We start from the raw sequence: 14,762 nt of genomic DNA on the forward strand, positions 1-14,762 counted from the left end.
AAAAAAAATTAAAATGAAACGAGAGGAGAGAAAAAAAGAAACGAAAAGCGAACTGAGCAGATGAGTCCCAGGCTCAGAACCCTACTCTACCTACCATCTTACTGAAAGATTTCATGAACATTTAGGATAAAGGATTCAGTAATTCAGGAATATTTCTAAATTACTCCAAAGAATTGTTCTGGTGTCATGAATAGCAGCAGGGCCCCATATGCTCAGTTCTGATTTATGGTTATACTTTCCCAAAGAACTTATCAATCCCTGTACAGGTTTAGGTGAATGTTTGGCACCCTTACATTCTAACCTCTTTTTGCAAAGATTCATTTCCTGTGATTTCTAAACATATTCATCTTTCTTAAACAGTACCAATCAAGGGAAATACAAGAAGAAAATATACTTACATCTTTCAGATTACTTCCCCTGTAACAAAAAACAAAAATCAAATTTAAAGGAAATGATGCAGTCATAGACAGAATTGCAAGAGACATAACATAACTTGCATTACCATTCAGCTAGGAACGAGCAACTAGATTCAGTAGTTTGCACAATGTTCCAAACAATAAAATGCAAATGTTAAGGTGATAGAATAATCACTAGATTACATATCAATAAAAAAGTACATGTTGCTTGCAGATCACACAAAGATAGGTAGAGGGGCAGGTAGTATTGAGTAAATGGAGAGACTGCAGAAGGACATGGCCAGGCAAGGAGAGTGGGCAAAGAAATGTGGGAAAGTGTGAGGTTATGCACTTTGGAAGAAGAGTGATATGGACTATTTTCTAAATGGGAAAAGGCTTCGGAAATCTGACACACAAAGGGATTTTGTTCAGGATTATCTTAAAGTTTATGTGCAGTATCAATTGGCAGCTAGGTAGGCAAATGCAATGCAAGGCGGCTAGAACACAACAGCAGAAATGTACTGCTGAGGCTGTATAAGGCTTACGTCAGACTGCATTTGGAATATTGCAAGCAGTTTTATATCTAAGAAAGGATGTGCTGGCCTTGTAAAAGGTCCAGAACAGGTTTACAAGAATGATCCTGGGGATGAAGAGTTGAGTTTAGAAGGATGGGGCGGGAGGGTTGGAATCTCATTGAAACTTACAGAATATTGAGAAACCTGGATTGAGTGGACATGGAGAAGATGTTTCCACAAGTAGGAAAGACTGTGACCCAAGGACACAGCCTCAGAGTGAAGGGACAACGATTTAGAACCAAGATGAGGAAGAATTTCTTCAGTCAGAAGCTGGTAAATCTTCATTACCACAGAGAGGAGGCAAAGTCATCGAGGGTATTTAAGACAGAGATAAATAGGTTCTTGATTGGTAAGAGGATCAAGGGTTACAGAGAAAAGGTGATCGAATGGCAGAGAAGACACAATGGGCCGAATTATCTAAACCTGCTCCAACGTTTTGTGGTCTCATATAGCTGAAGGAATTCTAAACTTTATCCCTATTTAGGTCTATTTTGGATTATGTGTTCACTTCCATTTTAACTGAAGAAATAGAGAACTTACCCACACTTGAATGGGTCTGAAGAACTGATGTCAGTCTCTTGGAGATCAATGTCAAAGAGTGTGGTGCTGGAAAAGCATAGTTGGTCAGACAGCAGCCAAGAAACAGCAGAATCAACATTTTGAGGATAAACCCTTCATCAGGAATGATGGCGAGCTTATGCTTGAAAGGTTGACTCTCCTGCTCCTTGGATGCTGCCTGAACAGCTATGCTTTTCCAGCACCACACTCTTTGACACTGATGTCAGTCTCTACTAAGAGAAGGAACATGCTGAGGAGGGCACCATGCAGCCTTTTTAACCACTTTTCAACCAGATGGCACAAACGAGATATTATAAGAATCTGAGTATCTCTTCTTAGTTAAATACAGAGGATTAACAGAGAGATTCTTGAGCTTGATAACAGAAAACTGGTGAAATGTTTTTGAAACTACTGAAAGTTCATTAAAGAATCAAACACGCAACACAGAATTGTTGAGAGGGTCATTTGTATCATTATACTTTCTTTTTCTAGAACTGTGAATCTTATAGAACACAGAACGCAGAAAAAGCCCTTCGGCACTCGATGTTGCGCCAACCTGTGAACTTTTCTCAGCTCGTCCCCCTACACCGCCTACTTGCGAAACGTTTCAGAGAACACCTCTGGGACACCCGGACCAACCCAACCACCCAGTGGCATCAACAATTCAACTCCCCCTCCCACTCCACCAAGGACATGCAGGTCCTTGGACTCCTCCATCGCCAGACTATAGCAACACGAAGGCTGGAGGAAGAGCGCCTCATCTTCCGCCTAGGAACCCTCCAACCACAAGGAATGAACTCAGATTTCTCCAGTTTCCTCATTTCCCCTCCCCCCACCTTGTCTCAGTCCCAACTCTCGAACTCAGCACCACCTTCCTAACCTACAATCTTCTTCCTGACCTCTCCGCCCCCACTCCGGCCTATCACCCTCACCTTAACCTCCTTCCACCTATTGCATTTCTAACGCCCCTCCCCCAATTCCTTCCTCCCTACCTTTTATCTTAGCCCGCTTGGCACACTTTCCTCATTCCTGAAGAAGGGCTCATGCCCGAAACGTCGATTCTCCTGCTCCTTGGGTGCTGCCTGACCTGATGCGCTTTTCCAGCAACACATTTTCAGCTCTGATCTCCAGCATCTGCAGTCCTCACTTTCTCCTTCCGTCCAGACCAGGCAACATCCTGGTATATCTCCTCTGCACCTTTTCCAATGCTTCCACATCCTTTCTGTAATGGGGCGACCAGAACTGTACACAATATCCCAAGTGTGGCCGCATCAGCATTTTGTATAGCTGCATATTGTGGTTCTGGAACTCAATCCCTCTACCAATGAAACCTAACACACCGTATGCATTCTTAACAGCACTATCTACCTGGACAGCAACTTTCAGAGATCTATGCACATGGACTCCAAGATCCCTCTGCACATCCACACTACCAAGAATCTTTCCATTGACCAAGTACCCTGCCATCCCGTTATTCTTCCCAAAATGCATCACCTCACATTTAGCTGCACTGAACTCCATTTGCCACCTCTTAGCCCAATTCTGCAGTTTATCCAAGTCCCCCTGCAACCTATAACATTCTTCCAAATTGTCCACTACTCCACCGACTTTAGTGTTGCCAGCAAATTTACGAATCCATCCACCTAAACCTGCATCTAAGTCATTTATAAAAATGACAAACAGCAGTGGATCCAAAACAAATCCTTGTGAAACACCACTAGTAACCAGACTGCAGGCTGAATATTTTCCATTAACGACCACTCACTGCCTTCTTCCAGAAAGCCAGTTTCTAATCCAAACTGCTAAATCACCCTCAATTCCATGCCACTGTATTTTCTCCATGAGCCTACCATGTGGAACCTTATCAAAGGCTTTACTGAAGTCCAAGTATACCATGTCAACTGCCTTACCTTCATCCACATGCTTGGTCACCTTCTCAAAAAGCTTAATGAGGTTTGTGAGACATAACCTGCCCTTGACGAAACCATGTTGACTATCTGAAGTCAAATTGTTGCTTGCTAGATGATTATAAATCTTCTCTCTTATAATCCTTTCCAAAACCTTTCCTACAACAGAAGTAAGGCTCACTGGTCTATAATTACCTGGGTCATCTCTGCTGCCCTTCTTAAACAAGGGCACAACATTTGCAATCCTCCAGTCCTCAGGTACTAAACCCGTAGACAATAACAACTCAAATATCAAAGCCAAAGGCTCTGCTATCTCCTCCCTAGCTTCCCAGAGAATCCTCGGATAAATCCCATCTGGCCCAGGTAACTTGTCTACTTCCACTCCTTCTAGAATTGATAACACCTGTGAATAACTAACCTTGATCCTTTCTCGTCTAATATCTCGTACCTCATTCTTCTCCTCTCCAATATTTTCCTTTTCCTGAGTGAACACCGATGAGAAATGTTCATTTAGCACCTCTCCGATCTCTACAGGGTCCACACTCAACTTCCCACTTCTGTCTTTGACTGGCCCTATTCCTACCCTAATCATCCTTTTATTCCTCACATACCTATAGAAAGCTTTATTCTATTTGCTAAAGACTGCTCGTGTCCTCTTTTTGCTCTTCTTAACTCTCTCTTTAAATCCTTCCTAGCTGATCTGTAACTCTCCATCACCTCATCTGTAGCATCTTGCCTCATCAAAACATAAGCTTCCTTCTTCTTAACAAGAGATGCAATTTCTGTAGTAAACCACGGTTCCCTTATCTTATCACTTCATCTCTGCCTGACAGGGACATACCTATCAAGGACACGCAATATCTGTTCCTTAAACCAGCTCCGCATTTCGATTATCTGCATCCCCTGCATTTTGCTACCCCATTCTATGTATCCTAATTCTTGCCTAATCGCATTATAATTGCCCTTACACCGTCGATAACTCTTGACCTATGGCATATCCCTATCCCTTTCCATCGCTAAACTAAACGTAACTGAATTATGGTCACTCTCTCCAAAGTGCTCACCTACAACCAAATCAAACACCTGGCCAGGTTCATTACCAAGCACCAGATCCAGTGTGGCCTCCCCTCTTGTCGGCCCTTCGACATACTGTGTCAGGAAACCCTCCTGTACACATTGGACAAAAACTGATCCATCCTACATACTACAGCTATAACATTTCCAGTCAATGTTGGGGAAGTTAAAGTCCCCCATAATGACCACCCTGTTCCTTTCACTCCTACCCAGGATAATGTTGCTAATCCTCTCTTCTACCTCCCTGGAACTTTGCAGAGGCCTATAAAAAAAACTCCAAGCAGTGTGATCTCTCTTCTCCTGTTTCTAACCTCAGCCCACACTACCTCAGTAGACGAGTCCTCATCAAAAGTTCTCTCAGCCACCGTTACACTATCTTTGACTAACAGGGCCACACCTCCCCCTCTTTTACCACCTTGCCTGTTTTTAATGAAAGATCTAAACCCTGGAACCTGCAACATCCATTCCTCACCCTGCTCTATCCATGTCTCCAAAATGGCTACAACATCAAAGTCACAACATCTTGTTTCTAGTTTCAAGTTTCTAATGTTACAGAGTGCTTTTTAACCTTAGTATATACCTTCAATCTATCATTGGTAAACTGGGAATTTAGCAAAATATTTCTATGTCAGTTCAGGGAATGTCAGTTAAGGGAGAAAGGTCATGCTACACAAGAGTAGCTGTACCTTTATTAAGAGAGAAACCCAGAGTGAATCCAACAAATCTAAATACTCCCAAGTGATCATTATACTTATATATAAAAAAGCTGAATGAGCTAAAACTGATGGGGACACATCAGTCCAGCTTTTGTGCCAACAGGACATCAAGATATAGATCGTGGTTACTTCCTTACCACACAACTGCCTCAAAATTTAGAACTCATCTCCTAACTTGAACTGATAAGTGATTTAGAAGCATCATGATAAAATAAATTTGCCTGGTGCAACAAAATGTTGTTCTCAGCGCCTTTCGGAGGTATCCATGGTTTATCAAAAAGCTACATTTTGTTCTAAGATCATATAGAACTTGACATGGAATGATCCACCAGAGGTCATCGCTCATGAGCACAAATGCTTGCTTTATGCCTCTTGCCCAGCAGATGAATGGACATAGAAATAGAATATTGACAGTACAGCATAAGATCAAGCCCTTTGGCCCATCAAGTCTGTATCAGCCATGATGCCATTCTAAACTAATCCCAGCTACCCTATTTCCTGCCTGTTCATGTCTCTATTCAAACATATCTTAAATGTTGCTATTGTATCTGCTTCAAAACTTGCCTTTCAAATCTCCTTTAAACATTACCCCTTTCACCTTAAACTTATACACCCTAGGTTTTGACATTTATACCCTGAAAAAAAGATTCATACTATCCATGTTGCTCCCCACCAAGCTTCCAACTCTCTAGCAAAAATAATCCAAGGTGGTCCAATCTATCCGTAAAGCTAATACCCTCCGATCCATGCAATATCCTCTTTTGCAACTTCGCCAAAGCTTCCACATCCTTCCTAAAGCACAGCGATCAGAACTGCACACAACACTACTCCCAATTTTTAAATCCCTAAAATGAGGAGTATAATTCTCATTGCTTGTTGATACTCATTATAGCTGGATAGTCAACCCCAAAATTGGTTTAAAAATAATGACCTTTCAAAGATCCAGAAGTACATCAAATTTCAACTGCAAGTCTGCAAATGACATAAGACTGAGTATGTAGACAATGCTCACTGTCAATAATTTGCAAATACTCCAGTGAGGGAACTATAAAAGGTTTATGAAGTTGCTGGATGTTGTATGTTCCTCCTTCACTCGTCTCACCAAAATAACACCTCATGCCCAAACTCCAGAAGATTCAAGGAGTTACTGCATTTATGCATTACTTGCTTGTCAAACTCGCCACAGAAAGTAAACCTTAGCAATTATCAACATCAGTATCCTCTGAAACAATGTAATAAATTCTGATTACATACAACTGGCTGAGAGGAGACCTGACAGAAGTTCATAAAATTATGAGATGCATAGATAGAGTTGACAATCAGATTCATTCCCCCCCAGAACTGAAATGTCTAATATCAGGGAGCATGCATTTAAGGTGAGAGGGGGAAAAAGTTCAAAGGAAATAGGAGGGACAGGCGTTTTTAAAAATAAACACAGTGGGGTAGGAGTCTAGAGCACACTGCTGGGGTAGTGGTGGAGGCAGATACAATAAGGGCATTTAAGGGAATTTTAGATATGCACAAGAATGGAGGGATATGGACCAAGGGCAGGCAGAAGGGAGTAGCTTCATTTGGCATCATGTTCAACACAATATCGTGTACCTGTTCCTGTGCTGTACAGCTCTATGTTCTATATTCTAATTGAACTGCCCTCCCAACCTAGAGCTGGGTAAACAGTTCCAGTCCATGTAATCTCCTTAGAGGCTACCAAAGAAAGGAGAATTGCACGTTTAGCATTATTTTGAGCAAAAGCTGTTGGCCAAACATTTAATTTCCAAATTCCTTTCTCTTTCCAGTTCTTTGAGGTGTCAAGACAGGTCGATGACAGTTGAGTACTGGACATGGCGTATATGGACTTCAGCAAGGCATTTGATACGGTTCCCCATGGTAGGCTCATTCATAAAGTCAGGAACTATGGGATACAGGAAGATTTGGCTATCTGGATTCAGAATTGGCTGGTTGACAGAAGGCAGAGTGTGGTTGTAGATGGAAAGTATTCTGCCTGGAGGTCAGTGTTGAGTGGGGTCCCGCAGGGCTCTGTCCTTGGGCCTCTTTGTAGTTTTTATAAGTGACTTGGATGAGGAGGTTGAGGGGTGGGTTAGTAAATTTGCAGATGACACAAAGGTTGGAGGTGTCGACGATAGTATCGAGGGCTACTGCAGACTGCAGCGCGACAGACAGGATGCAGAGCTGGGCTGAGAAATGGCAGCTGGAGTTCAACCTGGATAAATGTGAAGTGATGCAGCTTGGAAGGTCGAACTCAAATGCTGAATATAGGATTAAAGACAGGATTCTTGGCAGTGTGGAGGAACAGAAGGATCTGGGTGTGCAAGTACACAGATCCCTCAAAGTTGCCACCCAAGTGGATAGGGTTGTTAAGAAAGCATATGGTGTTTTGGCTTTCATTAACAGGGGGATCGAGTTTAAGAGCCGCAAGGTTTTGTTGCAGCTCTACAAGACCCTGGTGAGACCACACTTGGAGTATTGTGTCCAGCTCTGGTCGCCCTACTATAGGAAAAATACAGAGGCTTTGGAGAGAATGCAAAGCAGGTTTACCAGGATGCTGCCTGGACTGGAGGGCTTGCCTTATGAAGAAAGGTTGAAGAAGCTCGGACTTTTCTCTCTGGAGAGAAGGAGGAAGAGTGGAGACCTGATTGAGGTGTACAAAATAATGAGAGGAATAGATAGAGTCAATAGCCAGAGACTTTTCCCCAGGGCAGGAGTGACTGGTACAAGAAGTCATAGTTTGAAGATATTAGGAGGAAGGTATAAAGGAGACGTCAGAGCTAGGTTCTGTATGCAGAGAGTTGTGAATGCATGGAATGTGTTGCCAGCTGTGGTGATGGAAGCAGAGTCACTAGGGACATTTAAGCGACTGTTGGACATGCAAATGGATAGTAGTGAATTGAGGGGTGTGTAGGTTAAGTTATTATAGTTTACATTTGGATTAAATCTCAGCACAACATCGGGGCCAAAGGGCCTGTTCTGTGCTGTACTTTTCTATGTTCTATGTTCTTTCACTTAGGCGATCTTTGTCATTCCTCACACTACCATAATGGTATTGAATGGTTATGAACATGCTTCATAAGTACAAGTCTTTGTATTTACGTCTTATTCTAAATAATTCAATCGAATAAAGTCAATTCCATGCAGCAATTGTTGTATCATTATTTAAAATGACTACTGATCACTGACACCTATTGTACACATGGGACCCTTAAACCTGCTCAGCCATTCAATAAGGTCATAGCTGATCTGATTATGGCTTTAACTTAACTTTCTTTCTTGATCTCAATGACATCGCCTCTTTATGGGTCAAGTCTCTAACTCAGACTTGAATATATTCAGTGACCTAGCTGCCCCTGCTCTCTGGGAAAGAGAATTCCAAAAACTAACAAACCACCAATGAGACAAAATTCTTATTTACCACCATCTAAAATGGGAGATCATATATTTTGAAACTGTGCCCCATTTTTGTAGACTCTGTCATGAGGGGAATCACCCTCTCAACATCCGCCTTGTCAAACCCTTCAAAATCTGACATTTCAATACTATCATCCCCCATATCAATCTCTCACTCTCAGTAAGCATCACATCCAGTCAGGTTGCGAATTGTTGGTGGTCTTAAAAAGATCAAAATTTAAATTGAATACTTTCTCCCTTATTTTTCCTTCTCTCAATCCAATATTTCTCACTGGTTTTCTTTTAGCCCCAAATTCGGGTTTAAATTCTCTATATCCTCTCAATTTCAGCTCTTTTGCTTGAAAGGAGTTAATAAAGTTTATATATCGACATTTCTCCATCAAGTTTCTGTTCAAAGGCTGAAAATATCCGTTTTAATTGCATTAAAACATTCAATGGGAATTTGAAGTTAACAGACAGATGCTTATCTCAGCCATCACCTGCAAAACAAACACCAAGGACGCATTTGCATGAAGCAAGTGTCAACTCCTGGATCTCAAATTAAATCAACAGTTGAGGTACGATAAGGTAGGGCCAGAATTTAAGTTATGGGAGCAATCAGAAGAGATATCATTGAAATCCATGGAGTCTCACATAAGTGTAAGATTTAGGAAGTGAGTTAGAATTTGACAGCCTGATCACACATTAACCTATTATTGCAAAAACCTGGAACACGTTAATTCTCGCTGTGGATCTGAAGTATGATACCAAACACTAATCTAATCATGGGTAAGAAGTGTGAATGTAATTCCTATAAAAGCCAATAAATAGCTTTGAATCCTATTAGAACATAGAACATAACAGCTCTGTATAGGCCCTTCGGCCCTTGATGTTGCACTGCCCTGTGAAACCGACCTGAAGCCCATTTAACATCTCACAGCGCCTGAGACCCACATTCAATTCCCGCCTCAGGTGACTGTCTGCGTGGGTTTCCTCCGGGTGCTCCGGTTTCCTCCCACAGTCCAAAGATGTGCAGGTTGGTGAATTGGCCATGCTACAATTTCCCGTAGTGTTAGGTAAGGGGTAAATGTAGGGGCATGGGTGGGTCGGTGTGGACTTGTTGGGCTGAAGGGCCTGTTTCCACGCTGTAATGTAATCTAATCTATCTATAGTATTCCATTCTCGTCCATATGCCTCTCCAATGACCATTTCAATGCCCATAAGGTTGGTGAGTCGACAACTATTGCAGGCAGTGTGTTCCACGCCCCTACTACTCTGAGTAAAGAAACTATCTTTGACATTTGTCCTACATCCATCACCCCTCAGTTTAAAGTTATGCCCCCTCGTGTTAGCCATCACCGTTCTTGGAAAAAGGCTCTCACTATCCTCCTGATCTAATGCTCTGATTATCTTATATGTCTCAATTAAGTCACCTTTCAACCTTCTTCACTTTAATAAAAACAGCTTCAAGTCCCTCAATCTTTCCTTGTAAAATCTTCCCTCCATACCAGGCAACATCATGGTAAATCTCCTCTGAACCTTTTGGGCGGCATGGTGGCACAGTGGTTAGCACTGCTGCCTCACAGCACCAGAGACCTGGGTTCAATTCCCGCCTCAGGCGACTGACTGTGTGGAGTTTGCACGTTCTCCCCGTGTCTGCGTGGGTTTCCTCCGGGTGCTCCGGTTTCCTCCCACAGTCCAAAGATGTGCAGGTCAGGTGAATTGGCCATGCTAAATTGCCCGTAGTGTTAGGTAAGGGGTAAATGTAGGGGTATGGGTGGGTTCCGCTTCGGCGGGGCGGTGTGGACTTGTTGGGCCGAAGGGCCTGTTTCCACACTGTAAGTAATCTAATCTAATCTAATCTAATCTAAAACTTTCACATCCTTTTTACAATGCGGTGACCAGAACTGCACGCAATACTACAAGTGTAGCCACATGAGAGTTTTGTACAGCTGCATCATGACCTCAACAAAAGCTAACAACACAGCGTATGCCTTCTTGACAACCCTAGGAACCTGGGTGGCAACTTTCAGGGTTCTATGTACATGCACACTGAGATCTCTGCTCAACTACACTACCAAGAAATTTACTGTACTATTCTTTTTGATGAGACTCTTATTAAGCTCTCTAGTTCTCACACTTGATGTTCTACTCATGCTAACCTATTCTCCCCACACAACCCCAAAATCCCCTCAGGACTTTGCATACAAACCTCCACAATCCCATACCAACTCATAGTAACCTACTCAATGACCTTGAAGATCCTACATACTGACATAGCAAGTATGTTCCACTGGTGTGCCTCAGGCACTATGTTGGGACATTCCTGATTCCTGGATATGTAGGAATATTCAGGACTGAATAAGGAAAGGCAGGCTTTTAGCAAGTGCAAAGGGAGCAAATCAATAGAGGACCTAATGGAATATAGTAAATGCAGGGTATAACTTAAAAAAGCAATTTGGAGAACAAAGAAGGGGGATGAGAAAACATTGGTAAGTAAAATTAGGGAGAAACCAAAGATATTCGATATGCAAAGAGGATAACCATAGGAAGGGTAGGGCCTTCTAGGGATCAAGGAGGCAATCTTTTCATGGGCACAGATGGCACTGGCAGGCTGGTAAAGGGCTGGAAAATCAGATTAGGTTGGATAGGTCAGCGCAGACTTGATAGCACAGAAGAGGCCCTTTGGTCTATGTGACTGGATGATTAAGTTTAAAACATCTATTACAATTTTACTACATTAAAATAGCTCCCATTCATGAAAGCCTATTTTAAAATCTCTTATGAAAAAAATGTATGCTTATTTCCACACATTCCAACAACTACTAATCTCTGAGGTGTTAATCAAACTGTAAATTTAGAAACCTTATTGGGATCATAGAAAAATACAATACAGAAAAGACACTTCAGCCGATCAAGTCTGTACTGCCGAAAGTGCTAAATCTACACTAATGCCACTTGCCCTCACTAAGCCTCATAAGCCTTGAGCGTTATAATGTTTCAAGTGCTCATCCAAGTAGTTTTTAAACTGCTTTACTTACCCTCCCAGACAGTGCATTCAGAACCCTCACTTCTTTACACCCTTTCCTCAAATCCTGCATAAACTTCCTGCCCTTCACCTTAAAATTATGTCCCCTTGTTGTTGACTAAGGGGAATAGCTGCTTTCTATTCACCCTCTCCATGCCCTTCATAACCTTAGACACCTCTATCAGGTCCCCCACAACCTTCTCTGCTCCAAAAAAAAACAATCCAAACTTATCGAGAAGCAAAGTACTGCAGATGCTGGAATCGGTAGATGACTCTTCACCCAAACCTATTATACAGCCTCTCTTCATGGCTAAAGTGCTCCATCCCAGGCAATATTCTGAAGCATTTCCTCCCCCTAGAGTGCAACCAATCTTCCAAATGCATGGAGACCAGATCTGCACATAGTAGAGGTGGTCAAACTTTTGTATGTACAGAATAATCTCTCCGTTCTTACGTTTGCCTCAACTGACAAAGATGTGTCCATATATCGTAACTACCTTATTAACCTGCCCTGCCACCTTAAGGGATCTATTGTCAAACACTCGAAGATCCCTTTGTTCCTCTGAGCTTCCTTGTATCCTGCCATTCACCAACTATGCTTTTTTTTCTAAAGAGCAACTCCTCAAACTTCTCAGGGTTAAATTTCTTCTGCCACTATTTTCCCATCTGACCAACCCATTTATATACTCCTGCAACCACCCGGCCCATCACTGTGATTTGTGTTTCTAAGCATGAATAGCCTGGACACAGTGGATCAGGAGAAACTATTCTCATTGATGGAAGCAGAGAGAACAGAGTTAAAGTAATTTATCAGAAGCAGTAATGGTGACAGAGGAGAAGCATTTCCATGCACTGAGTATGATTGTAGTCTGGAATGCACTGCCCAAGAGCACACTGGAGGCAGATTTAATTTAAGCTTTCACAAGGGAATTGGATCATCAACAGAAAAGGAACAACGTGCAGGGTGACAGGCAGAAAGCAAGGATGTGGCTTGAGTAAATAACACCTACAGCACTGGCATGGTCATGACAGGCTGAGTGACGTCCCTCTGTATTGTAAACAGTGAATGGTTCGAGAATGGGTCAGAGAAAGTGGGAGAAAGACTAGACAAAGTACAGCATATTGTGAAATCATGGCTAGGGCAAGGGACGTGACCCCAGTGATAAAGTGAGGTCTGCAGATGCTGGAGATCAGAGTCGAGTGAGTGTTGCTGGAAAAGCACAGCAGGTCAGGCAGCATCCAAGGAGCAGGAGAATTGACGTTTCAGGCAGAAATGAAGAAGGGCTCTGACCCGAAACATTGATTCTCCTGCTCCTCGGATGCTGCCTGACCTGCTGTGCTTTTCCAGCAACACGCTCTCGACACATGACCCTAGTGGTGAAGGTTGGAAAAAAAAAAGAAATAGCAGACGGAACTAATTAGGTAGCTTTAATCTTCAATGGTAAGCTATCAGATCTATGATTTCATCCCACTTCCTAAAAAGGGGGCAGGAAGTTTAAGAATACAATTTGCAGCAAATGAAAAAGATAGTCTGCAATAGTGAGCTGGCTGTATGGGCAGAGGACACCATAGTCAAATAGTGCACTGTGTGGTGCAGCCAAACCTAGCTGTGAATTGACTAAACCTATGATACACCACACCTCATTAAGCCTACTTACGTTGGACTAAAGGAAGCAAAGGCATAGGTTGTACTAGGGGTGCAAGTAGGGTAACAAAGTCACATTCCATATTACCAAATATGGTGGAGTAGTTGTGCAAATCAATAGCAACAGAAATAATGCAATAAACAAATGATTCCAGCCTGAGTGTTGGAACTTGGAGAGTTTTTTTCAAGGAGCAGCACAGAGAAAAAGGAGGGGTGAACAGGATGTCTGAGCAGACTGGTTGGCAGTAATCAGAGATGGCCAAATTTGTCACTAAAATTATGTAAGTAGTGAGGCTGTGCGAGATAGTGAGGTCATAGAATAGTTGCAAAAATTACCCAGTGAGTTTATGTGGAACAGAGGGATTGAAAAAAGATAATGAGCAATGAGTGGAAGGAAAGCAAAATTAGTTGATGGAGGATATAATCACAGTGACTGAGAAATCATTTCAAGCTGATGGTGTAGGCAGAAAGCGGGGAAGATGTTTATTACTAAGTCAAGTAGGTAGTAGATAGCATTTTAAAGTCAAGACAAAGAGGGAGGAAAACAGAAGATGCTCAAAAGAAGTGAATAGACCAAGGTTACATCAACACAATGCCTCCTGGGTACTAGCCAAGAATACAGTAGCTTGGACTGACAGTAACAGTTAAAATCAACTAGGCGAAAGTGAGGACTGCAGATGCTGGAGATCAGAGTCAAGATTTGAGTGTTGCTGGAAAAGCACAGCAGGTCAGGCAGCATCCGAGGAGCAGGAAAATCGATGTTTCGGGCAAAATCCCTTGAAACCCTGGTTAAGCCAGTTGTAGTGAGGTCGTACAAATTCCTCTGGGTTTTCTGCTGGTTATTCACTGGTTACAGTAGTTACTGTCTAGGGTGGTGAACATTACAGGTTAAGGTTAAGGTTACCTCTTCGTCTCACTCTCTACACACCCCGTCCCTTCCCTAACCACCCCTGTCCGCCTCTGTACTGACCAAAGGTTCAGTCTCCGGACTGTGTCCAAATCGGGAGCCCGAGCTCGCGACAGAACCAACTTCTTACTGAGCATGATGGCGGCGTCACTATGGCAATGACCCGAACTCGAACGGGGAGGAGCTTATCCGACATTAAAGGCGCGGCGACGACATGACGAATTAAAAGGCGGCGACAGTAAAGTGTAACGCACGAACCGTGGAGCAGATTGTTAAAGGGACAAACATGATTTATGATGTTAGAAGAGGTCAAGCACGGGCTTGATCATTAAATAGACAGGAACACTGCATTCGGTTTGAATAAACTTCCCATTTTGATTTGATTTGATCAATTATTGTCACATGTACAGTCATAATGATAAGTATTATTTTGCGTGCTATCCAGACAAATCGTACTTTCCATTAGTACATATGAGTAATAGAACAGAATGCAGAATAGTGTTACAGCTACAGTGAAAGTGCAGCGAAAGATCAATTGTAATGTATGAAAAGTCT

At 42.5% G+C, this 14,762-nt stretch overlaps 1 protein-coding gene across 1 annotated transcript in view; it reads right to left on the reverse strand.

Annotated features, from left to right (window-relative positions):
- Positions 1-14,374, reverse strand: part of cfap410 (cilia and flagella associated protein 410) — a 70,636-nt gene extending 56,262 nt beyond the window's left edge. Inside the window, exons 1-2 of the mRNA XM_072577867.1 lie at positions 14,271-14,374; positions 399-417 (exon numbers count right to left, since the gene is read on the reverse strand). Coding sequence (XP_072433968.1) covers positions 399-417; positions 14,271-14,344 — 93 coding nt within the window. The 5' untranslated portion in view covers positions 14,345-14,374. The remainder of the gene's footprint in view (positions 1-398; positions 418-14,270) is intronic.
- Positions 14,375-14,762: the final 388 nt, after the last annotated feature.

This window comes from Chiloscyllium punctatum, chromosome 9 (assembly GCF_047496795.1).
Source record: "Chiloscyllium punctatum isolate Juve2018m chromosome 9, sChiPun1.3, whole genome shotgun sequence".
NCBI classification, from domain to species: domain Eukaryota; kingdom Metazoa; phylum Chordata; class Chondrichthyes; order Orectolobiformes; family Hemiscylliidae; genus Chiloscyllium; species Chiloscyllium punctatum.